General features: G+C 35.6%; 3 protein-coding genes across 5 annotated transcripts; 2 read left to right on the forward strand and 1 right to left on the reverse strand.

Moving 5' to 3' along the window:
* Nucleotides 1–46: 46 nt before the first annotated feature.
* LOC140820052 (uncharacterized) lies at nt 47–3,912 on the reverse strand. Of its 2 annotated transcripts, XR_012115341.1 has the most exons (9): nt 3,647–3,912; nt 3,232–3,288; nt 2,784–2,836; nt 1,820–1,871; nt 1,420–1,476; nt 1,266–1,325; nt 1,090–1,144; nt 448–629; nt 47–415 (listed from the first exon to the last, which is right to left on the reverse strand). XR_012115341.1 is itself a non-coding variant. In XM_073180365.1 (8 exons), the coding sequence occupies exons 1-8, from the start codon at nt 3,756–3,758 to the stop codon at nt 572–574; spliced, it is 504 nt and encodes a 167-aa protein (XP_073036466.1). In that variant the 5' UTR covers nt 3,759–3,912; the 3' UTR covers nt 47–571. The 2 variants fall into 2 exon arrangements, 1 of the variants encoding a protein (XP_073036466.1); XM_073180365.1 differs by having other exon boundaries at nt 47–629.
* Nucleotides 3,913–4,247: 335 nt separating this feature from the next.
* Nucleotides 4,248–7,452, forward strand: LOC140820044 (rop guanine nucleotide exchange factor 5-like). The gene is made up of 7 exons (XM_073180355.1): nt 4,248–4,740; nt 5,111–5,230; nt 5,304–5,458; nt 5,788–5,862; nt 5,942–6,232; nt 6,494–6,832; nt 6,932–7,452. The coding sequence occupies exons 1-7, from the start codon at nt 4,545–4,547 to the stop codon at nt 7,277–7,279; spliced, it is 1,524 nt and encodes a 507-aa protein (XP_073036456.1). The 5' UTR covers nt 4,248–4,544; the 3' UTR covers nt 7,280–7,452.
* Nucleotides 7,453–9,916: 2,464 nt separating this feature from the next.
* On the forward strand, nt 9,917–16,403 carry LOC140820075 (protein NEDD1). Of its 2 annotated transcripts, none has more exons than XM_073180389.1 (10): nt 9,917–10,145; nt 10,280–10,371; nt 10,916–11,182; nt 11,305–11,409; nt 12,850–12,915; nt 13,051–13,272; nt 13,690–14,166; nt 14,982–15,569; nt 15,824–16,003; nt 16,072–16,403. In XM_073180389.1, the coding sequence occupies exons 1-10, from the start codon at nt 9,989–9,991 to the stop codon at nt 16,177–16,179; spliced, it is 2,262 nt and encodes a 753-aa protein (XP_073036490.1). In that variant the 5' UTR covers nt 9,917–9,988; the 3' UTR covers nt 16,180–16,403. The 2 variants fall into 2 exon arrangements, with proteins under 2 accessions (XP_073036490.1, XP_073036499.1); XM_073180398.1 differs by having other exon boundaries at nt 15,009–15,569.
* Nucleotides 16,404–16,426: the final 23 nt, after the last annotated feature.

Raw genomic sequence — 16,426 nt, forward strand, 5'->3', positions numbered from 1 at the left:
CTGCTCAATGCTTGCATTGATTTCTCATCGTGAACTCAAAAAAAGATTGACCAAAACCAAGTATGATGTTGTAGATATTAAAGAATCATTATTATCATATCACGTCCAACAACGGAGAATGTAAAAACCTATCAAAAATGATTCGATGCTCCACAACACGGCCATTTCAAATCTTTTACACCACACATACCCCATGTTACACTCATTTATAGGAATAGCATTGAAATTGTAGAAGATTTTTAATGCTCCTACGAGGTTCCCAACTGATGACAATGCCTCAGGTTATGCTCTCACGATTACAATCTCTTGCTTGGGCTCCATGAGTGTGTCTAGTATGCTCCTCTTGAGGGGTGGTGGCTATGGATCACTTGAGAAAGATATTGATATAGTTGTTGGATCTTCTGCCAGCAGTCAGCTTTGGCAAGAAAAAGGATCCACAGCAAAAACTTGGAACCAATATTGTTTGAAAAATGGATACTAAATGCACCTTCATATCACAATTAAAAATCAGAGGAGGAGTTGCGAAAAAAGATGAGATGAAATACTCTTGAGAATTGGTGCAGCATCCCGTTCATGGTTTCCATGTCCCAGGTCTGAAAGATTCACCAGTTCCTGTCGGCTCTGAAGACCTGAAATTGTAGATGTATATTTATTACTCCTTTGTGTTGTATTGCAAGTGAAGTTCATAAATCAGGAGAATGGTGATGGTGGGGGCGGAGGTGGAATGGTTGGAGGTCTTAAACATGGAAGTCATAAAAAACTTATGCAACAGATATAAGAAATCAAAATGTATTCATGTGAAAATCGATCAATATAATCAAGAATAAGTAATCATGGTAAACCACATGCTGGAATGAAGCAAAATGAGGAACTTGCAGTGGCTCTTTTCTGATGTAATTTGGGCCATATTTCTCTGACTGATATTGTTTGGGGTGCTTGTCGCTACATTTCAGATTCAGTTTCATCATCGAAACTATATTGAAATAAATACCACAGCAATTTCTAAACCTGATGTTTAAAGACTATTAGCCCGGAATGTAACAAGTTTAATTCTACTCGAAGCCAGACTACTTGGTCAAACAGACTGACCTTGGGACATCCGGGGAATCAGGGCCTCCTTTGATTTTATTACTCGTTTTTGTGTCTGAGGCAACCAAAGCAAGAAAATCATAATTGTTTAAATATCTACCACATCATTGGAAGTTGGAGATGTTAAATAAAATAAACCACCAGTAATAAGCGATAACATAGAAAACATTTAATACCTTCTGAATAAGAAGGAAATTGCCGGATAAAGCTTTTTAAATCTGGTCCCGCAGCTTTTCCTTTAATAAAAGACCATGCAAAATCAGCGCTTGAGCACACATTGTATAAAAAAAAGTAGGTTCTCTTTTTCCAAATTAAATTTAGAAAGCTTACCGATGCTTGTGGCTTTTCCTCCTTCAGCTTTTCGTTCCTCTTCTTCCTTCTTTAGAACTGGGAGTAATAAAAATAGACTAAAGGTTACTTTCAAGAACAGGGCAACAGTAATAAAACAATCTATGTGCAAATCAGTACAAAGGAAAAGAAAAACACTGTCGCAGATAGCATGGTGATAAAAAAAACAGCTGCTTGAGTTTCCCCGCACAAGTGAAGGTCAACAACAAAATTTGTATAATATTTTAACGCCTAAACTCAAGCTACACACAGCGACATTTTGTGTCATTCATCAGAAGAAGGTGCTCGACTTTCGTCTCGTTAGTATGGTTCTTTATAAATTTAATCAGCAAGTATCTGGCAGAAATAAAAACCAATCGAGCATAAAATCAGCGAGACTCACGAGCAACACTGAGTCTAACACGTTCTCTTCTTGCCTCCAGTTCAGTCATTTCCTGTTAAAAAAACCAACAATTTAAAATTTTCTCGTTTCACGTACATAAGGCATAATATTGACTGAAATAAGTTTTCCAAAGTAATATCTTAAGCCACAAGAAAAGAGACTTTCAGAATCCCTTTTGGCCCTAGAGTTGACGAGATAAGCCACAGATACACACATACACATGAACACTTTCTCTCTCTCCCTTTCTGTGTCTGGGTCCACTGTAAGGAGGGGGATGTTTATCATGAAGCAATTGTATCCTTCTAAAGCTTTCAGAGAACTGCGAAACACTGAAGTGTAGATTGTTTCATAATGGCGAGTTGGTTTCACAAATTCAAGCTGAGTAGAGAGTTTTGTACTGAGAAAGGAAAAATATTTTCACTAAACAGTTATTAAATGATGGCTTCCCTAGGTGACGATCAGTTACAGATGATGAATGTGATACAGTAATAGTGTGGTACAGGATAGGCAAGAGGATTTTGGCAGAATGGGACATATATGAACTTTATCTGCTCGGTCCCAAAGAATAAAAATAAGTAGTACTTCTATGTCACAACATAATTCCTCTGTGCTATAATCAACAGTCCAGCTGTTTAATTTTTTAATCAATTTCATCAAATCTTAAGCCTTTTGACGATATATAATATATATTAAAAATATCTTTAATGAATAAAGTCAACTATTTCATAAAGGAGGCAAATTAACTGAACTACCACAAGAGAACATTCAAAAGCAAACAAAAACAAAGCATATGAATTAGGAACTTTTGAGAAAATATTTTGAAAGGGCTTGAACCAAGAACATATATATGGACTAGTCAAGGATAGTAGCCGTTCCCATAAAGATGTAGGATTCCACATCAAAGGCGTACATCGTGGAAAATACAAATGCTTTAGAAGCATAAAAGAAATGTCGTCTCATTTACCTCCGGAGTTGGAGCTCTTTTGCGCTGTCCATTCAGCCAGCATATCCATTCAACTATAATAAAAATATTGAAACATATATAATTACTGATCACGAAGAAAGAACTAAAACTTATGTGAATGTGAAATGTTAACCATATCCTTGGTGGGTTATAGGCTGAGAGGCGGACATCAATCAAATTCATGAAGAAGACAACAATTTCAATCACCAAAAGAAAATAAAATGTTAAACAAAACCATGCACTCAAAGCAGCGGCTAATTTGGTTCTTGACTTTAACAATCACAATAATGGCAAACAAAAACTATAAGAAAGACTTAAAGGCATAAATAATGTAATAGAGGAACATATTAAAACTGACAGGGTGTCAGCTGTAAACTATAGAATAATTTCAAATGCAACCGAATGGCAAATATTTTCAACCAAGAAATTAGAGGATGAGAAGAAATACCAGGAATAGAGGTAGGATCGTGCTCTCCTTTAAACTCTACCCATCGTTTCTCCTTCACTGAACAAATATACAACCAAGAACATTGCCATATCCCGATCAGAATCAACGCCAATGAACATTCTTAAGAAGTTAAGCCACGACACAATTGTATAAAAAAAAAAAGATTTTATCTTGAAGAACTATAGCCCACACTAGCATTTTTCCCATGTTCAAAACTTCCGAGATAGAGCAAAAACAAACCCATGATCAGAACCCTAAGATCACCCGTTGCAAGATAAGCAGATAGAGCAAAAACAAACCCATGATCAGAACCCTAAGATCACCCAAAACCCACATACATCTGCAAAAATTTACAGTGAGAAAACCAAGAACCAAATACGGCAAATGAGGAGCGCACCCAAGAGGAGGCACTTACTAAAACCATCGATTTCTTCATTTCTAGCGTAATACCTATTCCCCGACTTATCCATTCCAGAAAATGTTCTGCTGCTGAATAGAGCTGTGAACCTCGACCACAGTCTAGACATCGCGCTTCTTCAATTCTTGAAATAAGTCACGAGATGCAGAATAGAAGAAACAGAGGTGTAATAACTAAATTTCGGAGTTTACAGTTCGCTTGGATTTCATAGAAAGCCTCAAGATTAACTTCTGAAGGGGCCGAAGTTAAAGTCCCGGCCCCTTAGGTAGAAATAATATTTTCTTTGGTTGATATTTTGTTAGTTTTTTTGGTTCCTTTTATTTTTTAATCTTGGTTAATTATTTTTTAAAAAAATTATATCATCAAGTGCATTTCAAATAAGCTCGAGGAAGCCATTTATTCAACTAACTTATAGAATTATATATACATTGAGTATTTAAAAATCTTTATTTTGATTAAAAAAACAATTAACCAATTATTTTTAAAAAAATTAGTAAAACATAATATTCATATGAATTAAAAAGGGTAAACAATCGGCTTGTCGGCCACACTTACGGCTATGTAAGTATGTATCACTTTCACATTTTGAACTAGAGGTTGATCTCCTCGCTTTACCAGTTCCACGCCTTGCAGAATTTTGAAAACCAAATCCACCGTTCCCGGTAAAAGCTTTCAAGTTAAATGATATTCAATCCCTTTTAAATATCCTTGCTTTTTAACTTGTATTTTTACCTTTTGGGCTCATTAAACTGACTAAAAACCGAGACTTTGGAGTGAGATTTAATGGCACTGGATAAGCCATTTTCCGGACTATGAGAATCAAGCTACGCCAATCATTTATTGATCTGAAATAGCTATTTTTTTGGTGTTTTTGATTTTGGAAGTTGTAGTTTAAATGGAAGGTGTAACCGAGAGTATCAAGAAGAAGAAAGGATCTGATAACTCTTTGTTAGATCATCTGTGCTGGCCTATGAGAAGAGCAGCAGAGTCCTTGAAAAACAACGCATTTGAAGGGAAACACAAGCTTAATGCTAATGTTGATGGTGGTGTTGATTATTGTAAGTCAAAGAATCAAAGATCAAAACTCTCAGGTCAGATATGTTCAAATTTATGTTTTTTGGGAACTTGATTTCTGTTTTGCTGAATATCTTTTGTTGTTTTGTGTTCACCTCATCAAGCAAGTTACCTATTTTGGTGGTGGTTGTGGTTTTGCTGAATATCTTTTGTTGTTTTGTGTTAGCTCAGTCAAGCTGTATAGACTTGGATCTATCGAGCTAACTTTTAAGAAAGAGTTGCCCAAGTTTATGATTTTAACGAGATTAAGTTCTTGAGAGTTTTATGTATGGACTTGGATAATCATACAAAACCTAACACAGATATAGGGATAAAAAGACATTTGGTGAATCATTGGTGAGTTTATGCTTAAATTTTTAACTTCATGATATTGATTCATTTGAATAGAATTGGAGGTGATGAAAGAGAGGTTTGCAAAACTTTTACTTGGCGAAGACATGTCTGGAAGTGGCAAAGGGATGGTTTCCCCTGCCCTGGCTATTTCGAATGCCATCACCAATATTTGCGGTAAAAGCTTTTTAGCTGTTTCCTTTTAATTTCACATCTTCTGAAGTTGACATCCTAATTCTTATACGTGCAGCTACTGTATTTGGGCAACTGTCGAGATTGGAACCCCTACAATCTGAGAAGAAAACAATGTGGGAAAGAGAGATTGAATGGCTTGTTTGTGTGGGTGATCATATAGTAGAACTGACACCATCTTGCCAAACATTACCTGATGGAACTATGGTTGAGGTAATACTCATGCGCTTCTCGTTAGACCTTGTTTAGAAAAGTAAAATGAAAATGGTTCGAAAATCCTGCTAATTTTTCAGCTGATGCTTCTGCTTTTCACTAATTGAGTTATATACTTGACAATTCAAATAGCACAGTTATCTTAACTATGACGGAACTTTTGCATTTTAGTAACTGATATGGAGTTATGAGTAATTGTAAGCCTTAGATGTCTCACACGGGCTCGATTAATTTTTTTTTAGAGTTGTATACATGGAATTGGAGAATAGTTCAAGTATATTATCTACACGGTAAGATATTTCATTGATGGTCACCTTCGACTGCTTCAGGTTATGACTCGTCGCCAAAGATCAGATCTTTTTCTTAATCTCCCAGCTCTTCGAAAACTTGACAACATGCTGCTAGTAAGATCTGAATGCGTTTCCTGCTATCTTACCTGTTTATTTTAGTTAAAGTGTCAGATTAACATTGTTTTGGTTTCAGGAAATGCTAGACGGATTCACCAATACAGAATTTTGGTATGTTGATAAAGGTAAAATAGCACCAGAGGCCAAAGGTGCAGTTTCTTTCCAGAAAGCCGTTCAACGACAGGAGGATAAATGGTGGCTGCCTGTACCACGCGTCCCCCACGGCGGTCTCCCTGAAGACGCGAGAAAGCAATTAAATCATAGGCGTGAATGTGCAAATCAGATTCATAAAGCTGCAATGGCTATTAACAGCATTGCCTTAGCTGAGATGGAAGTTCCAGAATCATACACAGAAACTCTTCCAAAGGTTTAAAAATCTTACATTTATCCGCTTAAATGCACACCATCAAAGCAAGATCATAGAAGAAGATGAGATAGTTTTCCCACCTGAATCTTTTAGCAAATGCTGATGATTATAGATTCTATTTATGAGCAAATAATGAATTTCTTGAAGTTAAAATGTTTTTCTATCTCTCGAATCATAAAGTCTACGGTACTTCTAGTCCCTCTGCATATCATATAACAAAACCAAACTGACAATCTGATGTTAATTCATTCAAAATGCTAGAATGGGAGAGCCTGTCTGGGGGATGTCATATACCGTTGCATCACTTCCGAACATTTCTCCTCGGAATGTTTGCTTGATTGCCTCGATCTGTCAACTGAACACGCAGCTTTAGACATAGCAAATCGACTGGAGGCAGCAATCAACTTATGGAAAAAACGAGCCACAAACGCTTCCCCTGCTAAATCCTCTTGGGAGATTGTTAAAGAGCTAGTGGTAGATGGAGGAGACAAGACGGATTTGCTTGCTGAAAGAGCTGAAAGCCTTCTTCTATGTTTGAGACAACGGTTCCCGTGTCTTTCACAAACTGACTTAGATGTCAGCAAAATACAGTGCAGCAAGGTTTATACCAACTACCAACTAGTCTCATTCTTCTTGAAAGCCTCGTCTTTTTGCTAATCTTAATAATGATCTGTTTTTCCTGTTTTTGAAACTCTCAAGGACGTAGGGAAGTCCATTTTAGAGAGCTACTCAAGGGTTTTAGAAAGTTTGGCATTCAAAATTGTGGCACGTATCAATGATCTACTCTACGTAGATGATCTAAGCAAACATTCAGACAAAACCAGCATGATTGGCCACAGAAAGGTTTTAGTCTCATATTCAGTGCCCATTTCGAGCTCTCCCTACCGTACAGCATTCACAACACCAAACTTTTCACCTGAGAGAAGCGAGAGGAGTCCACATCTTGGTGGCTATGGCAGCAAACCATCCCCACTCCGTGGATTAGGGGTGAGAAGGGTACTCGCAAATGACCTTGAACTCGAAGGTGGAGTAAAGGTAAAGAATTGAGGTGATATCATTGAATGCTTGGGCCCTCTCTGAGAAAGGAGGGGAAGAGACATCTCTCATTTCTATCAACAATGAGTTTAAATAGTGATAATACAACGAAGACAACATTTGGTTGTTTCTCGAACGAAATTTTTTAAAGTTTATATAGATTTTTAAATGCATGTTAGTTAGTTTATTTGTTTGATTTGGAAAACAAGAAGGGAATGCATGGAAAATTGTTGGTTTCTTTTAAACAATTGTATGATTGTTTGATAAAAAACCCTAAATGTTAATATGTGAAACAGCACAGTATTTTCCAATTATGAATAAGCAAAACTAGTCATTCACAAGTGTGGAGCATAAAACATCACATTGATATTTTGGTATTTGTTTATGTGCTATTATGGTAACAAAATACATTCATTAGTTCATATAACTTACATTCCAAAATTTAATGACCGATAAGTTTTAGTTTTCTAAATTTTTGGTTTTTCATTTCTCAATTGCAATCTCGGTTGCATTGTCTATTTTGTTGTTCATGTGCTTCAATAAATAGAGTAGGTGGTCTCTTGTGAGACGGTCCCACAAATCTTTATCTGTGAGACGGTCAACCCTACCGATATTCACAATAAAAAATAATATTTTTTCATGGATGACTCAAATAAAAAATTTATCTCACAAAATACGACCCGTTGGCCCAATAAATATGTAAAATGTGGATAACACAGGGTAAGGCTTTTTTCCCTCAATTAAAATAATAAAATCAATCATCCTATTTACATTCAATATTATCATGACTAATTAATTCAGCCATGTAGTTTCCTCCATAAAGAGTCTATATATTCATGCAGTATTAGTTATATTATCGAATTATATGTGATATAAACAAGCTCGTGACTTCAATGGTATCAAAAGAAATTGAACAATACTCGAATGAATTATATTAATTAATGAAGTTATAATAATCCCCAAAAATTAACAAAATTGGACTAATTTATAATGATACCTTGAATTATATAATAACAAAGTTTTTTTCTTAATATATGAGGTTTTTATTATTAAAACCGTATATTTGTTAAATTACATGAAATCTTGGAACTCCTCATCGTATTATTAAAACCGTATAAATTTTTTTTTTTAAAAAAAAACTAATATTAGTCATTAAACAATCTACAATGACTCACATCATTCTACTATGTGAATATTATATTCGTTACAAATTTATTTAATTTTAGAAAAATATACAATCCATTTACAACAATTGTATATACAACACAATTTGTGAAAAAAAATCCAATATATAATTTTTAAAAATATCAAATAATTTTCTAAACATAGTTTCGCGGTAAAAAATCAGTTTATTACAAATAAAAACAAGATTAATATGAATTTTTTGTTTCATTTATAGATCTTTGATGGGATCCGAATTAGATTTTAATTTTGTATCGGATCTGGATTGGGCCAACCGGGTTTGATTCTCTCAAATCTGAGCCCCCACCCGAATATGATATTTCGATAACGTAACTACGTGAAAATAAAATATTTGGGCCGCCGGATAATTTGTTTTTAGCGGGAGTAGTTCAGCTCAGTTGGGCTAAAAGGTTAATGGACCTCTGTCGATAAATTAGGTGAGGGTGCTTACGGGTATATATGGTTATTATTGGTTAATGACTTTTGAGCTTCATTGATGATTATTTGTTTATGAATTTTTTTTAAAAAAATTGGTTGAAGTTTAAAATTTTTTTTAAAATCTACTATAAATTAATAAATAAAGTAAATTTAATATAGTTTGTTTATGTCTTCTTTGTTATTTATAAGTATTGGCAGAATGTCGAAATAAGAAATATATATCAGTTTTGATATTTTGCACACTTATCGTAAACACTTATGCGAGCATCAATAAGACGTCATTCTTCTATTAGATATACAATTTTTTATATGTTTCAACACATTCACTAGGTGAATGTTATCGACACTCACATGACTTTGCACGATAAATGTGTAACGTATCAAAATTATATATGTATCATATAAGTACTATAGTTTTGATTTATATTAATTATGTGCTCTAGTTCAAAGAAAAGCTTTATTATAAATCTGAACCATTACCAAATCTTTTTTGTTAGGTTGCCTTTTAGATGCAATTTATTAAGAAAAGACATATAAATTAAAAAACACATTTAAATAGTTCTATTAAATACGTGCAATCTTTAATATATTTTAAGAATTGTAAAAAATATTATTTTAACAAAAATTTAAGGGGAAGTCAATAAAAAATCTTCAATCAAAATATTTATTTGAGTTAACTCCCTACTCACAAAATTGTGATACTATGTCATACAAAATGTGGTACAATTCATGTGGAAATGTTGTACATTTCATTTAGAAATGTGGTACTAAAAAAGCACCCAGGGACTGAACAAAAAAAAATCGACGACTGGGTACTGAAGGCCAATTTCCCGAAAATGTAATTACCAACTTTTGAGAATATATTAATTTTAAAATTAAAATAATCAATATTAGTTCTTGCATTCATAAAATATAAAACGAATAAAGTTTTTTCCAGGAAAAAAACCAAGAATTTTGAAGGGAAAAAAAACCAAATAATAATAATAAATATTTAAAAGGCGCTCTGGGATTTTGAATCTGTCTCACAAATTCATATCACACAGAGAAAAAGCTAGCATAAATCACCATTTCTTCTTCAAATTCCGAAAAATTAAGCAATACATGAATTCGTCGGGATCCGTGAAGTTGCTACTGGCGGCGAGCGGTGGCGACACCGTTAAACTATTTGATATCTCGGTTGAGCCTCAAAACCCTTGCCTTCTCACCCATTCTCCTTCTCCGACCTTCCGCGTGAATTCGGTTAAGTGGAATCACAACAGTCAGTACACTTTTTCTTTTTCTTTTTTAATCCCGTGAACAAATGTTTTTCCCCCAGTTACTGTGAATGTTTTTTGAATTTTTAGTTTTCTGATTTATGATTCGTTTTCCCTGTTTGTTGTTTTTGGCTGGTAGATTTGGTTTTGGCGACTGCGGGAGAGGATAGTAAAATATCACTGTGGAGGAAAAATGGACAAAGCTTGTGGACTGTTGGTGAAACTGTCGAGGTACATTTTGTTATTTATGAAGGTTATCATTTTTTTTCGTAAAATTAATTGCAAAAACTGGATACGAGGGATGCTTTGTGGAAGTGAAATGTAAATTTTAATTTGTTCTTGGGGTTTTACGGCATCAGTTATGTTCTTTCTATGGACACCAATATGATGGAAGCTGCTGTAGAATAAGTTACCTCGTTAATTTTTGTATTGATACTTTTACAGTAAGTTCAGGGATCCATTATCTGTTGGAGGCCTATTGGGTTTGAAACCATATTCAAATGAATTTCGGTCGGGTCTGTCTGGGGTTGGGTTGTCAAGGTACCAGGAGATTAAAGATATTAAGTGTTAGTATTGCTTAACCGGGTGGTGTATTTCGTCCTAAGGTAAACTTAAAAGGAATTTGATATGATCATTTAATGGCTTGGAAGTCGCAAGTCGCAACAAGTGAGTTTGACTTGAGTAGTTGAGTTGATTTATTAAAATATATATAAGCAGTTTTCTCTTGAGACATCCACTTGATTTTCTCTATTCTTTTCCTCTTTTGTTTAAACAGCCGTCAGAGTCCATTTCAACTATCAGCTTTAGCAACAAAGGATCTCGTTATCTTTGCTCTGGTGGAACTGGTCAAGTTGTTAGAATATGGGATTTACAGAACAACAAATGTGTCAGACGGCTGAAAGGCCATTGTGACACTATAACAGGGGTGATGTACAACTGCAAAGATGAACATATAGCTTCCGTTAGTCGTAATGGAGATCTCATACTTCATAATCTCGCTTCTAGCACAAAAGCTGCTGAACTCAGGGACCCAAATGGACAGGTTGATTTTTTTTCTAAGATCTTCTGTTAAAGCAATAGTGCTTCTAAATGCATGCTCTTCTGATGTATCCATGTATCTAATATTTTCTCGTTAAATTTTTTTTCTCAAAATTGCAAGATCAGGTTTTGGGCTCACTTGATTATTCTAGGACAAGCAGGCACCTTTTGGTCACAGCTGGTGATGATGGTTCCATCCACCTGTGGGACACAACTGGCCGCACCCCAAAGGTTTGGATCACAGCAATGCATTTCGTCTAGATGAAATAATAAGATGGTTCATATATTCTGTTTTGGCAAGGAAATTATACTTTTATGCTGGTCTGCTGTATGAACTGCTCAAGCTAATCTCAGCCGATTGCCTATTTATCATTAGAATATGATAACTTCTTACAGTATAGAACAAATTCTTGTCTTCGAAATATCGTTTATTAAGCAAGTTTATGGCTTTTTATCATTGACGTGTCCGTTGTCTACTTTCAGCATCATGTGTTACCAAGTCAACAGTCATTGGTTCATTTTATGATAGGTTTCCTGTTAGTTGTCAAGGACATATTGGAAAATAAATCATGAATATTTAAGGAATTGACGTTACTGATTTAATTTGTCGATGAAAGTGGAGGGGGTTTTACTGTTCTAATGTTACATTGAGTTGGATTTTATCATACTGGCATTAGATCAAGAGAAACAGTGCAACGTGCACATTACAGTACACAGTAAGACCCGGTTTACAACACTTTTCATATGAACAATTGTTTATGTCAGCAGAGATTTGTATTTTTTTTGTTCTAAGAGCAGAATAATCTTTCAATTTTGTTAATGCTTCATCTCTTATGTGTTTGTTTTAAATTACTAGCAGCTCATTATATCTTGTAATCTTTAATTGGTTTGTGCCCTGGGACTCTTTGGGTATTTTGTATTTCAGAACTGCCAAACAATTTTTTTCCTTTCACTGTATTTATCCTTTAGCCTTCATTTTCCAGTTTAAAGGTTATTATCTCTTACAGAAGTATTGACGGGGAGGCGGGGGAGCCTGCTTTTTGTGCCATCTATATTCATATTGAACATTCTATAATTTCTCTCAAGTGGTAGAGCCATGTTGCTTTATCACGAGGACACTTACACCTTTACAATTACATGAATAAAAGTGCATCCACTCGGTTTGGGCTCTTCTTCCTCTTGTTACCATGTTATTTGAATGACTAACAGTTCCGGATGCTTTCTACCTACTCAATTTATCTTTCTTGCTCTGCCATTTGCCGATTGAGGGAAAAAAACCTTTTCTAGTCGCCTTTCTTGTGACATAGATTTGCTAAGTATTAGCACGATCTTTCTGTGATTTGACCATATGATTTTTTGTTCACATGATAATTTTTAAGCTGTTTGTTGGTCCTTAATTTTCTTATCCATCTGTTGAATAATTTGTTATGTTTTGACTACGAAACATCTATAACGAATACTAAGATGTTTGCTTTCTTGTAAATATCTATTCTATACATTTACTCCTTTTTTGTAACATAAGAACTTGGAAATCATTTTTTAGCTAGACTATGTTATTAATTCTTGAATTTACATTTTAAGTGCTCATTGAATGGACTTTACATTATAAGATGTTTTTTTTTGCCCAATTAATTTTCTATGATTTCCAGAAAATTGTTTTTCTCTTTACAGCTTTCTTGGTTGAGGCAACATTCTGCACCAACTTCGGGAGTTAGTTTTTCACCATCCAACGACAAGGTCTTTTTAATCAACCTGCACAATCTTTTTTGCGTGTTGGCTTATGCCATCTTATCCATTGCATTGAAACTCTTTGCGGTAATTATATGCATACTTTTTTTTTCTTGTTTTGATTTGACTTCGTGAATTTGACAGATAATTGCCAGTGTTGGTCTAGATATGAAATTGTACACTTTTGACTCCGGTTCCAGGAAGCCAGCTTCTTGCATCCCTTACGAAGCACCTTTTTCTTCCCTGGCATTCACAGACGATGGCTTAACCTTGGCGGCCGGTACAAGCACTGGCCAGGTTGTATTCTATGATGTCCGTGGAAAGCCACAGCCAATAACTGTTCTTCGTGCATATGGGAGTTCTGAGGTATTTCTCATTTTATAAAACATGTTTGAACTTTTTCTTATTTGCAGATCTGTTTAGTACCTTTATATATGCATTGACAATCACTGTCATTATGTTGTTGCTGTTCATCCTCTTGCTTCATCACTTGTTGAGTGACCCAAATTGATTTCTGCTAGTTAATAGCGGGTTTTATGGGGGTAGATCTGTGCACGGTTCCACTATGCGGCATGATAATTATCAATTTTAGTGCTTCAGTTGTTGACTCCAGAAAATATCTATTAACACGAGTCCTTACTCCTAATATCCTTAGCCGATCTCATTTAGTGTTGAACTTAGGCTTGTATACGATGGTTTGAATTGTAGAAAATTTGAAATGTCAATGCTTATCGTTTTCATAATCTGCAACCAACTTCATTAAAGTGATTTGGTCTTTGTCAGGCTGTTACGAATCTATGCTGGCAGAGGTCAAAATCTGTTAGCTTCAATGAAAGCAATTGCACAAATGAAACTGTTCTTCTGGCCGGTGATGTTGGGGACTCAATCCTTATGCCTGACCCACTTCCTTCTAGGGCATCATCATTCCATACCATGTCCACATCAAATGCGCCTAGCTTATCTTCTTCGGAGGAAACACCTCTTCGAAGCAGCGTTGTCACAGTTGGATCTTTGGCTAGATTGCATGCACCTCGAAATTATAATTTCAAAGATGATATGGAGGTGTTTTCTCCTCTAGTGGAAATTCAACCAGTTACGCCTTCACTTGATAAATTGTGGGACAAGCACGATGGTACAAAGAAAGATTTGGATAAAAAAACGTCTTTTCTATTTCCTTCTAGGAGGTATGGTTTTTCGGAGGAAGGGGCCAATGATAACCATCGAATTTTTGATTGGAAATCTAACTTGGCATCCAAACAGGTATTGGACAGTCTCGGTGATTCTATCTTTTGATACCTATATATGGCCTGTAAATGTGGTTGTGGTCCAGGTAATTTGTAATTGCCACAAAGTCCTAGTTTGTCTGAAAAGTCATGATTGGGCGTCTGAGGAATTAAATTTTTGCTTGAGATGTTTACTGAAACTGGCAGGATTTTGTCTTCTGAACAATTTTGAGATTAAATGAGCATACATAACATAGAAAAACTGAACAATTATAGAAAACAAGCAGATCTGAGAATTGAAGTGGTCAGGATCACCAGATACTTTGCGAAGTGTTCTTTTCTTGGTTCCTGACCCTTTCAATACGCTGCCATGTTGATTTGGAAATAAGAATATTTCCAATTCTACATATAAAACAGTAAGAGACCGAATTGAGCACTTTTATAAACTTCATATGTTCTTGAGGAATAAAGGGTTTCCTCCTGTACAGAGAGACTGGAGGACAAAAAGATCCACTGCTATCTTTTATATGTAAATCCAGATTTGTTTATTGGCGATCAAACCCCTCATAGTGGAGTTGGTTTATCACCACCTTTGCTGACAGGACCTAGCCAACCATTTCTTAATATATTTCGTGGGAAAATGCACTAATGCACTTATTCTATTTACCATGATTTTCTTGTACAACTGACTGTAGTACTAATGCTTAAGATTTGGTTTGGTCCTTTTTTTCCTCTGTTAATCATTTCATAATATAGGCAGATACTTTGATCATGCTCCATTATACTTGCTCTCTTTTTCGAACATCTTGTCTTCTTCAATGACGTGTTTTGATACAGTTTGAGCTCTTGCAGGATGACGTCAGTTCTACTTTCTCACAGGTGACATCGACCCCGACATCTACTCTTGCTGACGACACTTCTTCCATTACTCCACCTGAAGCTTGGGGCGGCGAGAGATTAGCAGACAAATTTATTCACCATCGTCAATCTATCAACTTGCCTTCTCGCTTTTCAATGCTGACTTCCAGTAACTCAACACCAGGATTAACATCTGGATCACAAGATACTCTTCTCACAAATCACAGTACAAACAGTTTAACATCAGGCTTGAGCCTTGCCAATTTACGTGTCAGAGAGACCTCCAGTCAAGATCCTTCTGGATCTTCTGAAGCTGTTCTCTCTCCTTTAGGTACAAAAAGCAATACAGTGCAGACTAACCTTGACACTCTTGGTCCCGCTTTGTCTTTTCCTAAAAGATTCTCCAGTTATGCCGAGAGAATAGGTGCTTCACCATCTTTCAGTGATGCATCTTCCTTTTCAGTGGCTTCGCCAAAAACGAAGAAAACTGGAGCAGAAACTAGGGAAGAACTTCTCAGCAGCCTGTTGTCGAGGTCTGAGATGCCATCTGCCTCAGGGACTGATGTTCTTGCAACTTCAAAAGTATGAAACAATCAAACAATGCATGTTATCTTCTTTTTTTTTTTAATTTCGCTCATTCATTTGTTACTATTTATCACCTATGCTTTTACCATGATTCTCTAGCCTAATAAGAATATTATGGGTCTATTTTATGGTTAAAGTTTATAGTTTGCTGTTACTCGCATGCATACTGCTGATGTTCTAAACACCTGCATCATTGCAAAAACCCAAGTTTAATATTTAGTTCTTATCCGGTTTTTGCAAAAATTTTGCAGGATGGGATGTCACAGTTGCAGAGAACTCCTTTGCAATCTGACATGCAGCCAGGAGCCTCTTTTACTCTTCAGCTCTTTCAACGCACGCTTGAAGAAACATTCACATCGTTTCAGAAATCTATTCATGAAGACACGCGAAATCTTCATGTAGAAATACTACGGCAATTCCATATGCAGGAGGTACTTACCTGGCATTCTTTTTATTTTCATGCATGTCACTTCCCCTAATATTTGAATCTAATGTGTAGATGGAGACATCAAGGGTCATGAACTCGATCTTGCAAAATCAGGCAGAGATAATGAAAGAACTTCAATCACTTCGAAAGGAAACACAGATGCTTTATCGGTTACTGTGAATATCTGTGTCGATCATGTCATCAAGGTTCCATTTTAACCTCTCTTTTCACACGTTTGTTGATTTTTTCGTTGAAAGCAAGGGCGAGTAGTGTTGAGTTTTGTTGCAATGGATGGCTTTGTAATTAGATAGGTTTCAATCCTGTAGGGAATCAGCGACTATTGTTACGTCGGGTGTATTGGATGCTTCATTTTGTTTATTAGTACATATCAATTATCATGCCAACCGAGGCATAAATGTTTTTTTAA

Source organism: Primulina eburnea, chromosome 2, assembly GCF_022965805.1.
Source record: "Primulina eburnea isolate SZY01 chromosome 2, ASM2296580v1, whole genome shotgun sequence".
Classification (NCBI taxonomy): domain Eukaryota; kingdom Viridiplantae; phylum Streptophyta; class Magnoliopsida; order Lamiales; family Gesneriaceae; genus Primulina; species Primulina eburnea.

Coding starts and splice junctions, on each gene's coding strand:
- LOC140820052 (XM_073180365.1), bottom strand. CDS start 3,758: ATGTCTAGACTGTGGTCGAGGTTCACAGCTCTATTCAGCAGCAGAACA. Junction 3,289..3,646: donor TGAAGAAATCGATGGTTTTA/GTAAGTGCCTCC, acceptor ATATTTGTTCAG/TGAAGGAGAAACGATGGGTA. Junction 1,872..2,783: donor AAAGAGCTCCAACTCCGGAG/GTAAATGAGACG, acceptor TTTTTTTAACAG/GAAATGACTGAACTGGAGGC.
- LOC140820044 (XM_073180355.1), top strand. CDS start 4,545: ATGGAAGGTGTAACCGAGAGTATCAAGAAGAAGAAAGGATCTGATAAC. Junction 4,741..5,110: donor TCAAAGATCAAAACTCTCAG/GTCAGATATGTT, acceptor TCATTTGAATAG/AATTGGAGGTGATGAAAGAG. Junction 6,833..6,931: donor GCAAAATACAGTGCAGCAAG/GTTTATACCAAC, acceptor GAAACTCTCAAG/GACGTAGGGAAGTCCATTTT.
- LOC140820075 (XM_073180389.1), top strand. CDS start 9,989: ATGAATTCGTCGGGATCCGTGAAGTTGCTACTGGCGGCGAGCGGTGGC. Junction 10,372..10,915: donor CTGTTGGTGAAACTGTCGAG/GTACATTTTGTT, acceptor TTGTTTAAACAG/CCGTCAGAGTCCATTTCAAC. Junction 15,570..15,823: donor ATGTTCTTGCAACTTCAAAA/GTATGAAACAAT, acceptor AAAATTTTGCAG/GATGGGATGTCACAGTTGCA.